The sequence below is a fragment of the Diabrotica undecimpunctata genome, chromosome 10 (assembly GCF_040954645.1).
Source record: "Diabrotica undecimpunctata isolate CICGRU chromosome 10, icDiaUnde3, whole genome shotgun sequence".
Lineage (NCBI taxonomy): Eukaryota > Metazoa > Arthropoda > Insecta > Coleoptera > Chrysomelidae > Diabrotica > Diabrotica undecimpunctata.
Genome location: NC_092812.1, coordinates 2,879,074 through 2,903,018, shown reverse-complemented (window position 1 = coordinate 2,903,018; position 23,945 = coordinate 2,879,074). Strand labels below are relative to the sequence as shown.

Genomic DNA, 23,945 nt, shown 5'->3' with positions numbered 1-23,945 from the left:
AAACGTGCTGTATTTTGAATTTGAATTTTTACTTATTTTTCTTAGAACATGCAGACTCTTAACTCAAGCGAGTTCTGTGACCTGTAGTGCTTGATAAAGAAATACAAAATTATATAAAGCAAAAATCACCACACAAGAAGTTTTATTTTTAATGTACTGTGCAATTATTCACAAGTGATCAATTAAATATTACACAACGATATCTTGTATAATATATAAAGAAAATTATTTAAGATTCTTCCAATAAATAAGCCAATACTTAACCGTTTAATACTAATATGAATGGATTTAGATTTATGACGTAAAACAATATTGAAGTAAGTATATGAAATTAGTGTTTTGTGAAGTTGCAACAAGAAATCCTTGATCTAATACGTGTTTGTTTGTCAAAGTATTTATAACCTCACTTACTATCTTTTTAGAGCGAAAACAAAGGTTTATAATCATTCAATTTTTAGTTTAATATCGATTAACTGTTTTGTTTAATGATTTTAGTAAGCAAAAGAAACGGCGAATTATATTTGGTTAATATTACAAAAGCGATAATAAAATTTTTGTGAACTTGACTTCAAATTAATTTTTTTTTTAATACAAAGATGATTTAGAATGATATAGGCTGTTTAAAAAGGTAAGATTATTTCTAACGAAATTTCAAAACTTGCGTTTAACTTTATTAAAGTTCACTTTCGTCTTTCAGATAATCCCTTCTCTAAAATTTTATGGAAATCTTCAATAACAAAGATTGCATCTTTCAGTGACGTCTTCTAATGGATTAGGGCCGCAAAACTATCAGAATTATCTCTCCAATGGTTGAGAAATATTTATAAGTACCCAAAATGAATTTTAAATGATCTTCAGTCAAAAATAAACACCAAACGGTCTCTTTATTCAGCGAGAATTCAAATGAGTGGAAAAACTCACCTTTCTGGTAGCTGTTGACCTCTTTATGATGACTATTAACAATTCCCTTATCGGAAAATATACTGTTAATCTGCAGGCTTTGCTAAAATTTAATCAGAAACGATGGTTTCTTATCGGCAAGGTAATTTGAATGTACTTTGTTATAATTCAGGACTTTTTCAAGGTTTTTAAAATACTTTTGAAAAATTGTGACTGCTGAAAAATCAAAAATTTTCTGGACTTCCTCGTAACTATTGATTTTCTATTCACTTATTTTTCATTGCTTACCAGATCTCCAAGCATTTTGACAATGTTTTTAAAGATCTGACAGGATTTTTGTATATTTTTGACATTTATGATTAAAATAAAAAATATTTTAAATTTTAATAAATTGTTAAATCTTGAGAACTATATTGACTTTTGAAATGAATTGAAACAAATACTAGAGAATTTAAGCTTTCTTTTGACATATAATTTCTACAACAAATGATAATTTAAATATTAAAATTTTTACTAACAAATTTGACATACACCAATTTTAACATGAATTAGTTGCTTTTATTTTGCTTTTATTTAATTTTAAAGCTATCTGAAAGCACTTTTGATATTGAATCACTGAGAATTGTCTTCAGATTACCTGTCCATTAAAGATTATATCATTCTGAACTCTTATTTATGAGCTATATCCTATTTCACCTCCTAACACGTTTTATTTTCCGAGCTCTATCCATGTTAACTGTATGTTTACTAACAAATTGAAACTTCTTACTTTGTGAATAAATGACTTAAATATTTTATCTGTTTTAGGACTGTTGAAAATTCTATTGACTTGTATATATTAGAATTTGGATTATAATAAAAAATGAAATTAATTAATAAATACAAATTTATGGTTTTTATTTCCACTCGATCCGAAGTGGTTTGATATTTGCTTTTTGTATCTTTATGTTGTGGCTATATTGGCTTATTCTGTAAGTCTCTCTTACATAAATAATATAATATATATAACGAACAATAACTTAAGTTTAAATCATAATCAATTTCATGATCAACAATTGTTTTTGGTTTAATTTTTTTTTATATATATATTTTTTTTTATAATTGAAAAGTGTTTATCAACCAACTATAACTCAGTGGCTATAATAACTCACGTATTAAAAGAATCTTATTTCTATTATGCTAAATTTGTTTATAATAAACCAACTGGTTTTAATTATAATAATAATAAAATTATTTTGAAAACAATAATTAAATCTGGTGATACAATATAGTCGTTATTGGTTTGTTACATGTCTGTGAATTCTGCTTATTTTTGCTTTTAGTTTCTTTCTTATTGTTGAATCTAGTTTTAACTATTAAATTAACAACAATAATACAATTGTTTGAGTTAAATATATATGTGGTATATTCAATATTGTCATTTTGTTTTATGTTCATACTATTCATATAAAAAAAACTGTTTAGGAGCTTTAATTTCATAACAATATATATATATATATATATATATATATATATATATATATATATATATATATATATATATATATATATATATATATATATATATATATATATATATATGAAAAGAAAAACTATTGTTTGGTTTTTCTTTAATAGTATTTCTATTTCTTATAATATAAACTTAACATATTTTGATTCTCATATTCTCATTTTGTTACGCTACTGTCAAAACATTAAGTTCTTCTTTTTGTTTTTATGTTAGACATACTTGTGAGGTGTTTTGACACTCACACGTAAATAAAGTTCACTTTTTTCCAGAGAAACGCAGTTGAGTTTATTTACAAAAGTTTGCTGATAAATAACATTATTACAAAACAACATTTTTGCTAATAATTTTTAATTATGAAAATGGCAAAACTGAGAATTGAATTTACTGTTAAATCATTGCAAACTGATACTAAAACGATATTATTATCATAACCACAATTGAGAATGAAGAAAATGAAATTTATGCAATGCCTCATGATATGCAAAATATTTCCTATCATGAAAAAATCCAGACGTCAGCAGCTTTTCAGAAAGCAAAAAGGGCTCTAACAAAACGGGGTACTACCAAGAAACGTTTGGATTGCAGATGAAAATATTTTAAAAGTTTATATGGATAAAGATGGGAATATACAATTCAATGATTTTCTGTTAGAACAACGAGATATTCAAAGGAAAGAATCTCTAACATCCACAACTGGTATCCTACTAGATGCATTAGTACAGATCTTAGAGAGAGTTACAAAGTCAAATGGAAAACAATGTATTGAATCCTTTAATAAAAACAAAGTAACCAAACAATTTGTGGTAGAAAAATTTACAGGTAAAAATGTGAACGTTTTACAATGGATGGAAACATTTGGAAATGAGTGCACAAGATTGCCAATAGATCAAAATACGGAAAAAATTGAACTTCTAAGACTATTCTTAGAAGGATCATGTGTGGATTGGTATAGGTTAATGCTTATAAAATATTCAATTTATATTTTAATTGTGATGAATGAAAAAACAAATTTTGTGACACATATGTAGACAAAGGGTGGACTCCAGTAAAGGTATGCTTTTCAGTTAGAATACTTACATGACTGGTTCCTTATTAGAATATGCTCTTAAAAAGGAAAGACTCATACATACTACAAATAAACAAATCATTAGATAAAAAAAGTATGACTGATTTAATAGCTATTGGACTTCCAAATTATATAGCTGATAGAATTAATCGAGACGCTTTGAAAGAAACGGAAGAACGGAAACTTGAGGACAATTAATAGTGTAAAAAAAACAAATGATATAGTAATACTTAAAATAAAAATCTATGACATTGAAAAAGAAATGGATGTATTTATTGTAGATAATGAAAATTTCAATTATGATTTTTTAGTTGGGTTAGATTGTATTAAGAATTTCAGATTAATTCAAAATGAAGATCTAAGGATCACACAATATAGTAACTCTAAAGAATTTGAAAATTTGTCAATTATTGATAAGGTCATATATTTAAATACATCTAAAGAAAATATTAATGATATACACAAATATGAAATAAATTTTAATGAGAGTATAAATACTGAAAATTTTGAAATGGCAATTAATCATTTAGATTTAAATCAGCAATCAGAACTTGAACAACTGATTAATAAATATAAATCAGCATTTGCTAAAGACAAATATGATGTAGGTACTATAAGAGAGTATGAAGCTTATATTAACTAGCATACAAAAAAGGAGAGGACAGAAAGACAAGACTGTGCATAAATTTTATGGAAACTAAATAAAATCGTTGTTCCTCAATCGCAACATTTTCTATTGATCGAAGAGTTAATGGTAAAAACTAACAATTGTAAATACTTTTCTACTTTGGACATAAATTCAGCATTATGGTTAATTCCAATGAGAGTACAAGATAAAGAAAAAACAGCATTTGTGGCACCAGAAGGTCATTTCCAGTAAACTTGTCTCCCATTTGGTTTGAAGACGGTTCCAGCAATTTTTCAACGGATTTTAAGCAGCATTATAAGAAAATATAAACTTTCAGACTTTACAGTCAATTATGCAGATGATATCCTAATTTTTTTAAAAACCTTTGATGAACATATATTACACTTGTCCAAGTTATTTATGCAATATTAAATGAAGGATTCAGACGAACATTTTCTAAATGTACCTTTGCAAAACAATCAGTAAAATACTTAGGACATATAATAGTTCCATTAAAACCTTTTTAAAAGACTACTTGATTGCTGTGAAAAATTTCCCTTTTTTCAGAAACCAGAAAGAATGTACGTCAATTCTTGAGAAAAATCAATTATTATCATAAGTTTGTCCAACATATTGCAATCTTTTAAGACCCTCTGCACAACTTATTAAGAAAAGACATTGATTTTATTTGATCTAAAGAGTGTCAAGAATCTTTCAATAAAATAAAGTCATTAGTTTGTTCAGAACCAATATTAAGGATTTTCAATCCTGATTTGCCAATTAATATATATATATATATATATATATATATATATATATATATATATATATATATATATATATATATATATATATATATTGTTATGATGTATTGTTTGTTTGAATGATGAGCAATGAGTATTTTTAATAATATAGGGTTTTTATCGCGGTTCTCAAAGAATTAGTTTGTAAGTACTTTTTTACATTATCTTTATTATAACTATTATGAAACACACATATATATCTAACCTAGCCAATGTAAATTTAAAATAAACTATCTTTAAATTGATATTCTTATAAAACTAATTAAATTCTATAGACAATGTAAAATTTAAACAAACTATCTTCAAAATTGAAATTGTTATGACACTAACTAAATTATATTAACAAAATTTTGTACCTTTCTTTCACTGAATGCCTAAATGAACTGTTTTCCACTATATAGATTCTAATCACCACTGAATGTCTTCGTACTTCGGTTATCCTTGTTTTTGTGAAATTACTTTTTCCAATTATCAGCTTCCACCAATTTAAGATATATTTTTCTTCACCAGCATTTATAAACCACCAAGCAAACCAGCAAAACAGCATTTATATTTATTCTTCTTTTCAATATTCCAATATCCAACATAAACAAAGGTCAAATTCTGCATTCTGGAGAATTCGTTAATGTTCTATTGATAATTTTGTTGACATTTAGGCTTTTCAGATCAGAATATAGACTTAAATCATTAAATATATATAAATTAAACATTTTAAACTAACATTATTATTATAACTCCACTTTTTATTCCCAATTATTTCCTAAAATGTCACTTGGAGAGTATGTATATCTGTCTATCACTCACATGTATAGTTGGTTGCCTATGCACATGGCTCACTTAAATATATTTACAACATTAAACTACAACTTTTTACAATTATTAAATGCTAATTTCTTAAAATTGCCCTCACATAAATAATTTTTATTAAATTCTCTAGTATATAACTTCTTAAAATAACCAAATACTTGTTATATCTAAAATTATCTAGTATATAACTTATAAATTATTTTCTTTAAACATTTTTATTTCTCCCATATCATATCAATACCCCAAAATAATATTTAAAATAAATAATTTACTTATTATTTTTTTAAATATTAATTTTCTCATACCTTATTAAATTTAATAAATTAATAATTCAATTTTTTTTATTTAAAATTTGTTTTATTAAATACATCCCTGTTCGCTGTCTATGTCAAACTGTCATGTCAAATAAAGCAATGGAGGCTATTATATGAGAAAATAAACATAATCATATATTATTGTGTTATGTTTATTTATAGACAAAACCTAGGAATTATTTCCATTCAACAGGCTTTCATCCATATGAATTGGTAAGTTTTATACTTTATTATATTAGAAAGACATTTATAGCAATTATAGTATCAATTTTGTGTCTAACCCCAAATTATGATTTTTAGGGTACAAATTAATTTCCATATATACAAAATTCAACAAGTATGATGTCAAATTGATTCACAACAAAGAAATCTACCATCTATCTACGAAATGGATCTATCAGTAAGTTATTAGTGTTATTATATTTGTGTTAAAGGTATAGAAAACATTATTCAATCTCTTCATGATATTGAAAAATGTCGTTGATATGAAACATGCCTCTTAGTCTGTTCTCTGCATCTATTAACATACAACTATGTAGTCCATTCTGATTTTCAATTCTGTATGGACCTTCAAACATTGGTTGTAATTTCTTACAACGATTTTCTTTAACATTACTTTTTCTAAGTGAACGAATTAACACTAGGTCTCCTTTTTGAAATGTGATTGGTTTTTTTATATTTCGATTTTGTCTTCTGATATATTTTTCAGCTTTCCTCCTAATTCGGTTATTCACTTTCTGCATTACTTGTTCTAACATATCCTGATTATATTCACTAATCCACTTTCTGTTTCCTATATGGCCAAACATTAAATATTCTGGTACTTCCTCTGTATTCAAATTATGTGTATTATTTAAAAAATATTCTACTTGTGGTATATGTTGCTACCAAGTTTCATGTTGATTTTGGCACAGTATCCTTAAATATTTTATAACTTCTTTAATATATCTTTCTGCAGGATTTGCCTGAGGAGGTCTGATACTTGTAAAATGAATGTTGATTCCCTTTTTCTCACAAAATGCCCGAAATTTTTGGTTGTTAAAATATGTAGCATTATCTATTATGCAATTTCTAAATGGTCCTATTTCTTCGAAAAATTGATTAATATATAATTTTAATGTTTTAACATTTGTTCTGGAGCAGGGATATAGTTTAATAAATTTTGTATATAAATCAACTATCACTAGTATATGCTTTTTTCCTGTTGGACTGAGAACTAAATTTGAAATAAAATCCATGGAAACTGTATTTAGTTTTTCATATACAACATTAGATTTATATGTGTTCTGGTTTTTGAAATTCTTTTCTTTGTTTAGTTGACATATTGGGCATTGGGTAGTAATTTCTTTTGCTATACTTATGTCATTCTTTGCAAAATAATTGTCCCTAAATAGCATCCATAGCTTTCTTGAACCAATATGCATATAATTGTTATGTAAATTTTTCAATATTTTCTTTGCTGAAGTTCTAGTTATTACATATACTTCTATGCCATTTATTATTTTATAATAAACTCCATCTTTCTTAAGGACTTTTTGTTTTTCACTCAAATTTATCTGATCTCTTATAATTTCTTCTTTAGAATATAATCCAGTACTTTCTACTAATTGATTTAATCCAATTTTTATTGTTCGCTGCCCTTTTTGTGGTGTATTTTCTAACCTTAATAAAGCATCTGCCACTATATTGGATTTTTCAGAAATGTATTTGATTTCAAAGCAGTATTCACTAAGTATTAGACTCCACCGATGTATTCTACTGTTTCCATATTTGTTATTTAATATAGACGTTAAAGCTTGGTGATCTGTTTCTATTGTAAATTCATTACCCAACAAATAAAATCTTAATTTTGTGACACAGTGTATTATACTTGCTAGTTCTAATTCTGAAACTGAGTAACCCTTTTTATGTGGCTTTGTGATTCTTGAAATGAATTGTATTGGGTATTCGACCCCATCATGTATTTGTAATAATACCCCTGATAATCTCTCTATTGATGCATCTGTTCTTAATATGAATGGCTGTGTGTAGTCAGGATAGTATATTTTCAAATTTGACAGAAAAATGTTTTTAATCTCTTGGAATGCTAGTTCTCTTCTCTGATCCCATCTCCATTTTACACCTTTTCTCAGTAGTTCAAGTAATGGAATTTCTTTTATACTTAGATCTGGTATCATCCTTTTATAATAATTAATTATTCCAATGAATCCTCTTAAAGTTCTTAAATTGTGTGGTGTTTTATATTCCTGAATGACTTGTGTCCGTTCTGGATCCATTTCGATTCCCTTAGTGTTAAGTTTATAACCTAGATATATTACTTCTTTTTGAAAAAATGTACATTTTTCTTGATTTATTTTTAGTCCAACTTTGTCTAATCTATTTATTATAATTTTTAGGTGTTTCTCATGATCTTCAGCCGTTTTAGAAAAAATTAAGATATCATCAATGTAGTGAATTACAAAATGTTCATATTGATCCAAAATATCATGAAGACATCTACATAAAGCACTGCAAGATGATTGAAGTCCAAATGGTACTACTTTGAATTGATATACTACTCCATCTATCTGAAATCCTGTATACTGTCTACTTTTTCTTTCTATAGGTATTAACCAAAAGCTATGCTGTAAATCGATTTTAGTGAAAAATGACATTCCTGTAATTCTTCCTAGTATTCCATCTATACTCATTGGTGCTTCAAATTGCTTTTCAGTAATCTTGTTAATATTCCTTGCATCCAAACATAACCTGATTTCACCTGATCTTTTACGTACTACTACTATAGGATTTATAAAACGTGTGTCTGCCTTCTCAATGATTCCATCTTCTAACATATTATTAATTGTTTTGTTTACTTCTTCTCTGTATTTATATGGTATTGGGTATGATTTTGTTTTAAAATCTTTTTCTTCTTTAAATTTTATACTATGGATATAATTTTGTGCAATTCTATTTTCTTTATTGACAAGTACCTTGTGTTGCTGCAATATGGAAATGACTATTGATTTATATTCTTCAGGGCAATTTAAAACTTTCATCATATCTTCTTGACAAATAACATTATTCTTCATTATGTACTCATTATTCCTTGCTTCCAATTTTACGCACTCCACCTCGTAGGCATCCATCTGCTTAAAATTTCCATTCCTTAAATATTCACTACAATAATTATTCTTTACATTCTTTTGGGACATTTCCCTATCATCAAAATACATTTCTTCTTCATAAACATCATTATTTTCTTTTAATAATATCCTATCAACTCTTATTCCTTCTTCCACCTCATCTTTCTGCATAAATTTAATTATTTGCCCTTCCAAAGTTACCATTTTTTCTTCAAAATCCATCTTTACTTTCTTCTTTTCCAATTCATCATTTCCCATTAATATATCAACACATAAATCCTTGACAATAAATCCTTGCATATTAATTTCTTTATTAAGAATATTAATTTTAAAATTGGCTAGTTTATCAATTTCACCCAACTTCTTATTATTTGCACCAACAATTTTAATTTTTGGAATCTTTATTATATCTGATAGTTTTAATGTATTAAAAATAAAATTCTCCGAGACTAACGTACTTTCTGAACCAGTATCTATCATAATTTTAATCATTTTATTGTTGGCCAAAGCATTTATATAAATTAAATTAATAGATTCAACAATTTTATCTTCATCTAGAGAAATAAATTCAGAAGGTTTTTCATAATAGCAATGGCCTAACTTGTAATTCAGAAAGTTTACTGAACAAAATTTTGATTATTAGAATTGTCAGATTGTATCTGACCACTTGGATCTGATGTACTATGTCTTTCCCTACTATGACTTCTACTCACATTTTCCTGTCTTGTACTACTTCGTTCCCTGTCTTCGCAGCTTCTATTCCTTCGAACACATTTTACCTGTCTGTTATAGTTAGGTCGCTCTGTATTTCTTCTATTGTTAAAATCTTGTCTATTATTATTAGTACTGTTATTAAAATGTTGTCTATTATAATTAGTATTATTATTAAAATTTTGTCTATTATAACTAGTATTGTTATTAAAGTTCTGTCTATTTTGATTACTGTTATTATTATTAAAATTTTGTAAACTATCACCATACCTAGTATTATTGTTATATGATTGTCTATATTGTTGATTATCATTTTTATTATATTGAAAGTTATTATTGTTTTTTTTATTGTTATTATTATTACTTGTCATATTACCTCTTTGTATTCTTTGAATAAAATTAATAAAACTCTCTATTGTTTGAATATTTTGTACAGTTACTGTTTGCACAACATCAGCATCAAAATGTCTAAATACATTTAAGACCGTTTCATCCTCTCTAAGTGGTGGTTCTAAATATTTTGCAACTGTTATCAGTTTCAATGCATAATCTACCATATTTGATTTTAAATTTTGATTATACTTTCCAAAATATAGAATTTCTCTAAACTTAGCTTGCTCTAGTTCATCCCAAAAATAATTTAAAAATTTATTTTCAAATGTTTGAAAATTATCTAAATCATTTTCAATACTAGCAAACCAAGTTGCTGCATTGTCATTTAATGTCATTCTAATATAATCTTTTATATCATTAATATTATTCAAAAATCTTAATTTATGTTTTAAACTATTTATGTATACTCTAGGATGCAAATTTTTTATATTACCAGTGAATTTAATCCCAGTCTCATTTGTTAAATTTAAGTAAGGTCTCCCTATGTCTCTCATTTGTGAAATATCATCTATTCTCTGTTCCACATTTCTTATTTGATCATTATTTATTTGGATATTTTGTTGTATATCGTCTAATTTTTCTTCTGTGTTTCTTCTGTCTTCGTTAATTTTTACTTCTAAGTTACATTTCTGCAACTCTATTTTCTGTTCTATATCTATCTTATTATCTTGAATAATCCTCTTTACTTCTGTCCTCTCATTTTTTATCCTTTTCTTGTAGTCATGCTGTATATTTTTTATTTCATTTGCTACTTTCTTCTCTGCAGCTTCAAGTTTTTTATCCATTTGTTTTACAATTTTATTATTATTATCTTCTATTTTCTTTTTTCATTTTCTATAATTCTCTTCCAATTTTTGTTCCATTTTTTTCATGTCTTCTTTGACTTCTTTTGAATTCTCTTCCATTTTTTTCGTATTCTCTTCTATTGTCTTGTTCATCTGCATCATTAATGACATCAAAGCTGCCATATTGACATTTTCCTCTCTTTCTGGATTCATTTCTGCAGTATCTTGTGGAGCTTGAACTAAACTCTCCTCTTGTATAGGTTGTGTTTCTACTTCCACATCTTCTTCATTCTTTTTGCTTCTTGTACCTTTCTTTCCTTGAGACATTTTGAGACTTTACTTGTTCAAATATAATTAAAAATAAAATCTATAATTTTTTCTTTCTACTGATAATTAATTTAATTATATGAGAGCACTTATCTTCCCAAACTAATTCTTTTAAATAGAGAGCCCCACGTTGAGCGCCAAATTGTTATGATGTATTGTTTGTTTGAATGATGAGCAATGAGTATTTTTAATAATATAGGGTTTTTATCGCGGTTCTCAAAGAATTAGTTTGTAAGTACTTTTTTAAATTATCTTTATTATAACTATTATGAAACACACATATATATCTAACCTAGCCAATGTAAATTTAAAATAAACTATCTTTAAATTGATATTCTTATAAAACTAATTAAATTCTATAGACAATGTAAAATTTAAACAAACTATCTTTAAAATTGAAATTGTTATGACACTAACTAAATAATATTAACAAAATTTTGTACCTTTCTTTCACTGAATGCCTAAATGAGCTGTTTTCCACTATATAGATTCTAATCACCACTGAATGTCTTCGTACTTCGGTTATCCTTGTTTTTGTGAAATTACTTTTTCCAATTATCAGCTTCTACCAATTTAAGATAAATTTTTCTTCACCAGCATTTATAAACCACCAAGCAAACCAGCAAAACAGCATTTATATTTATTCTTCTTTTCAATATTCCAATATCCAATTATTATAAGTTGATTTATACTAATCTCCAATCATAATATAATTTTAATTTCTTCCAATATTCTTCTAATATACTTTTTTAATCTTCAATAATTATTTGTGTATAATTATAAATGTGCATTAAAATATATGCATAATTTTTAATCTTCATTTAACTCACTATATTAAACAATTGGACTATTGGTAACTGATTGACTGACTCCAACTAACTTTCATATTTCTTACTAAACTGCCTGACTTGAAAATTCTGAACAATTGACTTCACTAACTAAATGAGTCTATCTTCTACTAACTTTCATAATAAACTGGCCATCTTGAATCCAAATCATGGGTATTTATATCTTTTCAATCTTCCAGAACCATCTGGTAAGAAATCATGTTCGATTTAGTTCTATTTCTTCTATATGGATGTTCTCGAAAAAAGTATCTGTTCGATCCACCGACATAATCATTATTCCAGAATGTTCCAACATAAACAAAGGTCAAATTCTGCATTCTGGAGAATTCGTTAATGTTCTATTGATAATTTTGTTGACATTTAGGCTTTTCAGATTAGAATATACACTTAAATCATTAAATATGTATAAATTAAACATTTTAAACTAACATTATTATTATAACCCCACTTTATATTCCCAATTATTTCCTAAAATGTCACTTGGAGAGTATGTATATCTGTCTATCACTCACATGTATAGTTGGTTGCCTATGCACATGGCTCACTTAAATATATCTACCACATTATAAAGAATAAGAAAAAAGAAGTACTTGTGACTCGTTTGGAACAAATATATAACTGTTTTGGATGGGTTGGAGTCAATAAAAGGGCTATTGGTTAACTATTTTTTTATTCTCGAGCTTTCAATTGAGTTTACAATTATTATCAAGAGCTAAAAAAGACAAAATGCTTACAAGGTTGAACTAAAAAGAAAAAACAATTTTTGTTAACTTACCAAATAAAAATAAAAATTAGTTTGGTAAGTAAAAATTACTGCTACATCTTCAAAATATTTAATACAAAAATGTTTTAATCTAATAAATGTTTCTCCGAAGAAATACATTAAAGAAATATAATGTTATCTAAATTAAACATAAAGAAATTTATTGATAATAAATAAGCAAAAGAGCTCAAAATTTATAATTCTATTGCTCCACGGTTTTATGCTCTGCCAAAAATACATAAACCAACTTTATCTATGAGACCAATTGTTTCATCTTTATGCCCTCCTAATGGACCAATAGCACAGCTCCTCACTGACATCTTAACTAATGCTTATAATTTAAACAACAATTTTTACATTAAAGATTCATTTGATTTTAGTTCTTTCATTAATAATTTCCAATTACCACAAAATTATGTTTTAGTTAGTTTTGATGTAACATCTCTTTTTACTAATTTGCCTTTAGATTTAATCATAAGTAGTGTTGAAAAACATTGGAATGAGATTTCACAACACACTAATATTGACTTATTACATTTCAAAACACTTATCAACTTTGTTTTTCATTCTAATATTTTTATATTTAATGGTGTATTTTATAAACAAATTTTTGGTAGTCCTATGGGATCTAGTCTTTCACCCATTCTAAGTAGCTATGTCATGGATAATCTTATCAGTGATTGTATCAGTAATTGCACTTTTTTCATTCCTTTTATTAAGAGATATGTAGATGATTTAGTTTTGGCACTTCCTAAACACAAAATTCATGAAACAGTCAACATTTTCAACAGTCATAATCAACATATACAATTTACAGTTGAGGAAGAGGTAGATAATACTCTACCATTCCTTGACATGAGAATTGTAAGAAATACAGACAGTATGTTGAAAACCAGATGGTTCAGAAAACCCATATGTAGTAATAGATTTATAAGCTATTACTCTCACCATCCAAATAAGATGAAAATGAACCTTATAACAGGATTAAAAGAACGTGTTTAAAACTTTCTCATCCAGATTATCTACAAGAAGATCTTCAATTAATAAAAAATATTCTAATTGAAAACTCTTATCCTCCAGATATGCTACATAGGATGCTTTTTTCTAATATTGGTAATATAAATAATTTAACACCATTTTTTGCTCAATCTCAAAACATTGTATCTAACAATCAGAACATCTATTATCATTCACTACCTTTTATACCATCATTAACACCTAAATTAATACAAACACTAAAGGTTATTGACAATATAAAAATAGCAACAAAGAACATCAAAACTATTTCATCTTTATATTCTAAAACTAAATATCCTATAGACAAATTTGAAAAAACGAATTTAGTATACAGCATTAGTTGTACTCAGTGTGAGGCTGAATATGTTGGTGAGACCGGAAGAAATCTTTCAAATCGCATTATTTCTCACAAAAGTGATTGCAGAATTAAAAACCATCTTGTGCTTTGGCAGAACATGTAATCGATAAAGACCGTATTATGGATTTTGATAACATTAAAATTTTATTTAGTGAAAGTAATAAATTTAAAAGGACTTTTTTGTTTAAACAAAAGATCAGAAATTCAAAATTTAAGCAAAATTTATAATTATATTCTTTCTTTATGACTTATATATAAAACTTGTAAAATGTCATATTTAATTCTCCATATATCTGTCACATTCTTTCAGACATCTGTCAACGGTGAATAAATCTTCTTCTTTTTGTTACTAAACAAAAAAGAATGTTTAAACGAAATTTTACTTTTGGCAATATAATTGTCAAAAATAAAAATTTTATGTTGGCATTTATGACATTGAGGCTATTTGTAATTGGTTGCTATTTGAACTTATTTATAAATTCAATTATTTTTATATTAAAAAAATGTTTTCAAAATTATAAAAATCTTCGGAGAAACATTTATTAGATTAAAACATTTTTGTATTAAATATTTTGAAGATGTAGCAGTAATTTTTACTTACCAAACTAATTTTTATTTGGTAAGTTAACAAAAAATGTTTTTTCTTTTTAGTTCAACCTTGTAAGTATTTTGTCTTTTTTAGCTCTTGATAATAATTGTAAACACAATTGAAAGCTCGAGAATAAAAAAATAGTTAACCAATAGCCCTTTTATTGACTCCAACCCATCCAAAACAGTTATATATTTATATATATATATATATATATATATATATATATATATATATATATATATATATATATATATATATATATATATATATATATACAGATGCCAGCATAAAAGGAGTAGGAGCTATATTAAAACTTGATGAAAACGGATGTAGCAAGCCAGTGCATATTTTTCAAAAAAATTAATGGAAAATCAAAAGAAAAAGAGGGCAATATATTTAGAATGTCTAGCGATAACGCTATAAAATATTGACAACATCTGCTCATTGGAGAAGAGTTTATGGCATATTCAGATCACAAACCTTTAGAAAATTTAAACATAAAAGCTAGATGAACAGAATGAAGAACAGATGAAGAATTGGAAGACTTGATATTTTACTTATCTCAATATAATTTTAAAGTTAAGTATAATCCAGGAAAATATAACCAGGAAGCAGACTGTTTAAGCAGAAATCCAGTTTCTGCTTAATCTCAAGAAAATACAGATGAAGTATTAAAAGTAGTAAACCTGATCAACCTGGAAGATATTAAAATTGACCAACTCTCAAATATTGATCTACAAAATAATAAAACTCAATACAATTTCAAGAATGATATGATATGAAAAGAAAAAATTATTTTATCTGAAGCTTTAAGCATTGATAAATGTACAGTTAGCATTGTACATTGATAAAAAATATACACAATACTTACTGTCACTTAGAAACAAACCAGATGTTAAATAAAATATCACCATTTTATACAGCCAACAATATGACTACTAACATTAAGAAAATATGTGATAACTGTGATATCTACATTAAAAATAAATCAAGAAGTAAACTATGGTTTAATGTCACAATTAGGACCAGCTACATATCCATTTGAAATTGTCTCGAATGACACCATTCTTGGTTTTGGAGGATCTCATTCAACAAAAAAATATCTTCATCTCTTAGTAGACCATTTCTCAAGATATGCCTATTGTTTGACATCAAACACACAAAACTCTGATGACTTCATAAAGATAATTCAAATGGTAACACAAGATCACAAAGTTAAAACTGTTAAGACTGATCAATATCCTGGCATCAACTAAAAAGAATTCAAAGATTTCCTACAGATCAATAACATCAAAATGATATTTACTGCTGTTGATGCACCATTTTCAAACGGTATCAATGAAATATTAAACCAAACATCGGTTAATAGAATTAGATGCGAAATAAATGAAGGTGGCAAGAAAACAGCATGGGCAACAGTTGCTCAAAAATGTGTAGAGAAATATAATGAAAATGAACATACTACCATCACAAAATTTGCACCAAAATATTTAATAGAAGGAGAAAGTATAAGCATCCTGTCACATGAAATAACATCTAAAGTCACACATGCTGATTTCGAACTAGATAGAACAATTGCCTTGGAAAATACAAAAAATCACATGATTATAATAAAAAGCAGTTCGATCTACATAGGAAGAAAATTGATTTGAACATTGGGGATTTAGTATATGTGGAGAACGGTAACCGCCCAAATAGAAAGAAGTTAGACGAATTAAGGATTGGACCATACAAAAGATTAAAGAAGATTTCCAATTCAATTTATGAAATTGGTACTGGGCATAGGAAAACAGAATCAAACTTCTTTCATATCATTAAGTAAACTTACTCTAGTATTGAAAAAAAAAATTTAGTGAACGTTCAATTTTTGTTTTTAAAATTTCTTCTCCAAGGGGGGGGGGGGGCTGTAAAGAAAAACTATTGTTTTGTTTTTCTTTAATACAATTTCTATTTCTTATATTATAAAATTAACATATTTATATTCTCATATTCTTCTTTCTGTTTTTATGTTAGACATACTTGTGAGGTGTCTTGATAGTGACAATTCATTAATTTTACCATTGTCAATTTTCTGTCCATTATTACTTGTTGTCTGTAATTTTTATAACTAGAAAATATAAGCTTTAAATGTTGTTTCTTTTTTACAGGTAATGTATTTATTAATAATTAATATTGTACAGGATATAATAAAGTTCACTTTTTTACAGAGAAACGCAGTTGAGCTTATTTACAAAAGTTTGCTGATAAAAAACATTATTACATATATATATATATATATATATATATATATATATATATATATATTTATATATATATATATATTTATATATATATATATATATATATATATATATATATTTATATATATATATATATATATATTTATATATATATATATATATATATATATATATATATATATATATATATATATATATATATATATATATATATATATATATATGTAAATATATGTTTTCCACGAAAAGCAAGAATACAGAGTAGTATGTAAACTTGAATTGGAAAAGTATATTAAAATTGAACAAAACTGAACTGAACAAAATTGAACAAAACAAAACAAAAGCAAAGAAGAACTAAAGGCTATAAGAAATTTAAAAAATGACGACTTCATAATCATCCTACCAGCAGACAAGGGGAATGCATCTGTGATAATGGATAAAATTCAATATGAAAACAAAATTAAAGATCTAATAATAAACGGACTTTATACAAAATTAACAAAGGATCCAACAAAGCCTTTGGAAAACAGAATATATATAGAACTTGATTCAAGTTTAAATATTGTTTAACAAGATATCAGAGAAGATTAATTACATCTCATTACTGTAAGACCCCTAATTTTTATGGAGTACCGAAAGTTCATAAAATGAATATACCACTTTGACCCACTTGTAGTACCATGAATTCTCCTCGTAGTGAACTATCAAAATTTTTATTAAATATTACACAACCTTTTGCAAATCAAAATTACACATTTATAAAAAATAGACAACATTTTTTAAATAAATAATCAAACATTGAATTTAATGCAAATAATACTTTGGTAAGTTTTGGCATAAATAGTTTATTTACGAATGTGCCATTGGATAAGATTTTAAATATCGTCAAGACAAAATTTGAGAGTGATAATACATTGGCAACTAGAACAAGAATAAACAGATGTTTAAATTTCAAATCAAATCACAATATTACTATTAAAAAGGGAATCATTAAATCCTTATACGATAGAGCCAAAATTGCTTGTTCTAACGAAAATTCGTTCTTGGAGGAAAAACATTTGTTAACATCTGTTTTATTAAAAAATGATTATCCTTTATCGTTTATAAATAAGGAATTTTCAACAATCGACCGAACAGAACAGAACAACTTAGAACAAGATCCTACAGCATACTCAAGGAATAATACGAGGCAAATAACAATACCATACATAAAAGGATTATCAGAAAAACTTAAAAGAATAGGTAATAAATTCAAAATTTCAACAACATTCAAAACAACAAACACATTTTGTCTAAAACCAAACCTAACAATGGACAAGAAAGGAGAAAGAATTGCATTTTATTATTGTATTACTAAGTCAGTAACATTATAGAGGATATATCATTTATGTCTTTAAAATAAGAAACATATAAAATCAGAATGTGGTATTTATTGAAAGTAAACTAATTGCACGACCAAATACTTACCATGTCGGGATAGTACTATGAGGTTTTTTTCCTGGTTTTTCTCTCATAATTTACTATGGAATCACTAACAGGAGATTTTTACTGTCATTATGACATGTGTTTGTCTCTTTAAAGAAAAATTACATGCTATAATTTTTCTGACGGATATTCTGAAGTTAAAGTTGATTTCATGTAATCGAATGATCTATCTTAAAAGTAAAGTCGTCCCTGGAACGCAACTCAACAATATTGGCAATATCATTTTAAAATCGTATACTTTAAAATATATAATGTATGTCTGAATTGTCAATATAAATGATTCTGATAAAATTAAATTATTAAAAGAATTTTTCACCTCTCACTTTGTCAACCGTTTTCCATCCACTCCTGAATGTAGGTCTTTCCCAATTAATCTATCGTGCGCCAATCTAATCTACTGTTTACCTGCAACTGTTCTTATGTCATCTACCGATCTTTTTTGAGGTCTTCGCATGCTTCTGGTTGTCGTCCTTGGTCTCCATTCTAGAATTCTCCGTGTCCACCTGTTGTCATTATATCGGGCTACGTGACCTTATCTCGGTGTTTCTAATCTTGTCTCCCAGTGATATTCCAAGCATAGTTTGATCCATTGCTGTTTGCGTTGTTTCTAATTTTTTAGCAGATTTTTTGGTAAGGGCTACTGTCTCCAAGCCTTAGGTACAAATTGGTATTTGTACATATTATACACCTTTTTCTTTAAGTTTAATTTTTCACCAAGTAACGAAAAAAGAAAGTTTGTTTAATTTACTAATATTTGTGTTTTGAGAACGATTTCGGAAGTGGAAATTGGAACGTCAATAAACTTACTCTAACCTTTAGTTGTCGCCTATTCCCATAAATAGTAATTACTTTAAAATGTCACAAGAAAATAGCTTCAGAACAATACAATAAAACAATTTTGAAAAACAGATCAGAATCTTGTACATTCATATTTAGACTTTACTTTTAGTACTTTATAACTTTAATTTCAAACCCTTATTATAACTCGACAACGATCATCTTTAAAAAGAGTTACTAAGGACTTTGGCTGTTTAGAATGACTCAAAAAACTTTGTCCCTGGCAAAAAAGGTAATTTTTTAAAATTTGTTTAAAAAAATGATTTAAACAAAATCCTAACCAAGGTGATCCGTGGTTTCCTGCGAATTTGATATTAGGGACTAGTTTTTAATAGGCTTGTGCACGTGCACTTATCGAATTTCAGCGTTTTTGCTCGATATCTCGATTTTCTCGTGGGTGATTTTTGCGCTAGGGGATAATGGGACAGTTTTTGGGGATTAGTTAATGTACCAATTAACAGCAATTAATTAGCAATATAATATGCCGCCAAGATGTTCCCTGTAGCCCATTTCATTACCGAGATATAGCTGTGGCTATAAAGTTAGCTTAAACATTGTTTCTCGGAAACCGTTGCAACAAGAAATTATTTCTTGACATAAAACTTTAGTAATAAATTAGCAATTAATTTCATGTAGTTCACTTTTCCAGTTTCATCATTTTTGGCCAATATCTCGATTTTGCCGGGGGTGACTTTGCGCTAGGGATGATGAGATAGTTTTGGAGATTGGTCGATGTATCAATCAACAGATGGACAAGATGGACCCTGTAGCCCTCTTTCTTACTGAGATGTAGATATGACTATGCTACCTTAACCGTAAAGTTAGCATAGTCATTTTTTCCCGAAAACGGCTATAGCAATAATTTTTTTTTCTTCCGGTAGTAAATTAGCAATAAATTATAGACTTAGTCTGAATTCGGCCTTATAAAATGGATATGCTACCTTTACAGACATCCAAAATAGAGAAAAAGAGAACTAATCCACCTCTGCGTGGGATATTAAGCAAAAACGTAAGCTATAATTAAAAGGGATTGACTAGAGACGATGATAATGACCTAAGATAGAATGCGTTAACTTTGAAAATTCATAAAAAAAATAAATGTTCCCCAAAAAGTTATTTTTGACAATTTTCCTCAATGACCAACTAAACTGAAACTATTTTCCGGTAACTTTTAAAGCTGTCTACTGTTTTATTGAGCGATACCGACAATTTTAATAAACAAATAGGTTTATTTTGACGATTTAATTTAAACTTTAGGATGGTCCATTCATTTTGGGTTGAACGACGCTTGCTTAATAGAGCATATCCAAATTCAGCGTAAGGTAATCATTTTAGATTAAATTGTAAAAAAAGACTGCTGATATTTGTTTCAAATGTTACATGACAATATAATTTCTTTAATTAAAAAATTTAAATGTTAAGAACGGCTCACCTGAAAACCAAAACGAAAATTGTCGTAATAAAAATAATCATCTAACAATCTTACCTATTTTCAATTTCCAAAGCTGTTGTGGATAAATCAGAAATCTTGAAATAAATAGTACGAAGAAGACTATGAAGTTTGGTTTCCATGTCAAAATATTCGTAATAATATTTAAAATAGTCGTAGGCTTCCCAACCTTTCGCAATGAGGAATTTAACGGATGGTATTTCAGCTATTTGTTGTAGCTCTTCAAAGATTTCATTTATAACATCCATCGTTTCTTTACCAAATGGAATTACTGTTAAGTATTTCTCCTTCAAGAAGTTCCAACCTACTTGTGCATATTTATATAAACTGGCAAATGTATTGGGACCAGTTATATCTTTATAGAACTTATCTATATCTTGAGAGAACTTGGTGAACCGTAGGAAATATGGAGATTCTATGATTTCATTTTTTCTCATATATAAGAAATCTGTAATAAGAATACGATTAAAAATATTTTATATTAATAAACAAATGGTAAATCTAATAAAAAGGATTTTTGTTTAGAAGATATTACTTTCTTACTTTTAATTTTATAATTATCTACATTATAATCGTTTCTCGCATCATAGTTTTGATTGTTTTATATCTTTAGTCTTCATTATATTGTAAATTTCTTTCATTCGTCGCTTTTCTAATGCCATATTCCCATGTTTTTCTGGGGCGTCCTCTTTTCTGTTCTGCATTGGTTCTCATTTTATCATTTTCTTTGGCCGTCCGTTTCCATTCATACGGTATACATGATCGGATCATCTTAGGCTCTAGGCTTTTTTCGGAGTAGTTCTTACGGTGCCAATACCCATTCTTTCACTGAATAGAATGGATCCTGAATTTTGTTTCTTATTTGTTTTTTCCTTTATACCTTGGCCAATTCGTTTCCTAAATGTCGGTTTTATTAGAGGCGTGTTTAGTTTTTGTAACTTTAAAGTATATGTACAAGTAAACATTCTTAATTTCACAGTTATCTAAGACTAGGTTATTTCTATAAGCTTCTCCAACAATCATATATTCAGTTTTTTTTATATTAATATTCAAAGCCCAGTTCTTACACTGTTCATCCAATTTTCTGACCATATGCCATATATCAGCAAATATAAACTAGTCATCTGCAAAATGCAACGTGAAAAGCTTCTCATCCTCTATACATGTTGATGTTATATTCATGTTACAACAGATGTGTTTTCCATCGTCGTAATGTTTTTTTTTTCTACGAAAGCCGTCTTTCATAAACCAATCGTAATGCAGTCAGTAGACTAATTTTATATTTTCCATTTCTTCATGATACCTATCCCAGGATTCTGGAACTCTATACCAGCTTGTAGAGGTCTAGTGGATGGGTACTATATATTTTTTGAGTTACTTGGTAGTCTCCAAAAAGTGTCTGCCACCTGCAATCTAGTACATTGCAGTCACACAAGATATGGTAGACTGTTTCAGGTTATCTGCTACAGAGTCTGCAGCTTAAGTCTCCATGAAACAGTCCCATTGTATGCAGGTATCTCTTGACTGGTACATGTCCAGTAAGGAAGCCTGTTATAAATCTGATCGGATTCTTGCTTGTTTTCTGCACTACTTCAGCCTTATTAACACATGTTTGTGCAATATACATTGTGCCATTTGTATTTCCGGGTATACTTTTCCAATTTTTTGAGCTATGTTGCCTTCGGGTCCCGACTTTTTTCCAGATGGGACAATACTTTTGGCACTCATATGACCGGCTCTGGACCGAAGTATTTTGTAACTCATGCTCTTTTGGCAAGCTCTTTCAATGCCCTACATTTCCCGGTGACCTGCAACCCATACCAGTGTAACATTGTTATTTTTCGCCCGTCTTTCGAGTTTCTCTCGGCATTCCCACATTAGCACAGAACCCCCGACTTAGGGCATCTGAGAATCCATATGGCTGCTTGGCTATGTGTGCATAATATATTGATCCGCTCTATTTCTTAAACGCTCATGTTAATTTCTCTTGCGTACTGCAAGATTGGAAAAATCTCTGCCTGAAATACAGAAGTATATTCTCCTAGTGGAATAGAAGTGTTTGATTATCCAATACTACCGAATATTCCTGTACGCAATGCAGTTTTTATGCAGACCAACTCTTCTGCAGTTTTAGATTCGTCTGTATACCACGTATAACCCTGCCGTCTGGGTCGAGTGTTTCCTCTGCCCCATCCCTCTCGTGAGCAAATGTCCACTTGAAAAACTACTTTAGGCATGTATCTTCATGCCGTATGGCCAGAAATCATCATCCATTTGGTAATTTTAAGTTCATTTTTAATGCTACTATGTCCTGATTGCATTCAATACTATTCAATTCTTGCCTCCCCCTTATAAGTATATGTAATAAAGGGAGATCGTGTAGGACCTCCATAGCTGCTTTTAATATGCCCTTTATAGCTCCTGTGATTCCGAAGCAAACAAGTATTTGTGCCCTGCTTAGTTTGAGAATTGCACTTTTTTCTGAACTTTTGACCACCATACCACTGTTTCATATATAATTGTCAGTTTTACCGCCATATTATAAATTCAGTATAACGTTTCTGGTTTTAAACCCCAAATTTTTCCTTAAGTATGTCTGCTTATCGTTAAAGTAGTTACGGTTCTCTTGTTTATTTGTTCTATTTGCTGACTTAAAGTAAACTTTCATTCTAATATTACCCCAAGATAATTTAATCCAGTAACCAGATTTAGATATGTACCATATAAGCTTAGAGTTTTCAATCCCTCTAAATTTCATCTTCTAGTAAATTTCATGATTTTGGAATTCTGGATCTTCTGTTAAGCCCTAGATTTAAAGTTCATTACGTAACTATAGTCAGAATATGTTGCATTATATCTATGTTTGTGCCACTAAATTTTTCAGGGCCATCTTCATAGCCCAGGACGTGTATAATGCTTGACGTTGCTGAGTCTAACCATCAGCCAATCTATGACCAACTTCCACAAGAGAGGAGATGAATCTTCT

At 27.8% G+C, this 23,945-nt stretch overlaps 1 protein-coding gene across 2 annotated transcripts in view; it reads right to left on the bottom strand.

Moving 5' to 3' along the window:
• The window catches only part of Apoltp (Apolipoprotein lipid transfer particle), a 1,459,665-nt gene that overhangs the window by 319,904 nt on the left and 1,115,816 nt on the right, over positions 1–23,945 (bottom strand). For both annotated transcript variants that reach the window (XM_072546518.1, XM_072546519.1), the window contains one exon: positions 20,996–21,407. In XM_072546518.1, the coding sequence (XP_072402619.1) occupies positions 20,996–21,407 (412 nt within the window). The remainder of the gene's footprint in view (positions 1–20,995; positions 21,408–23,945) is intronic.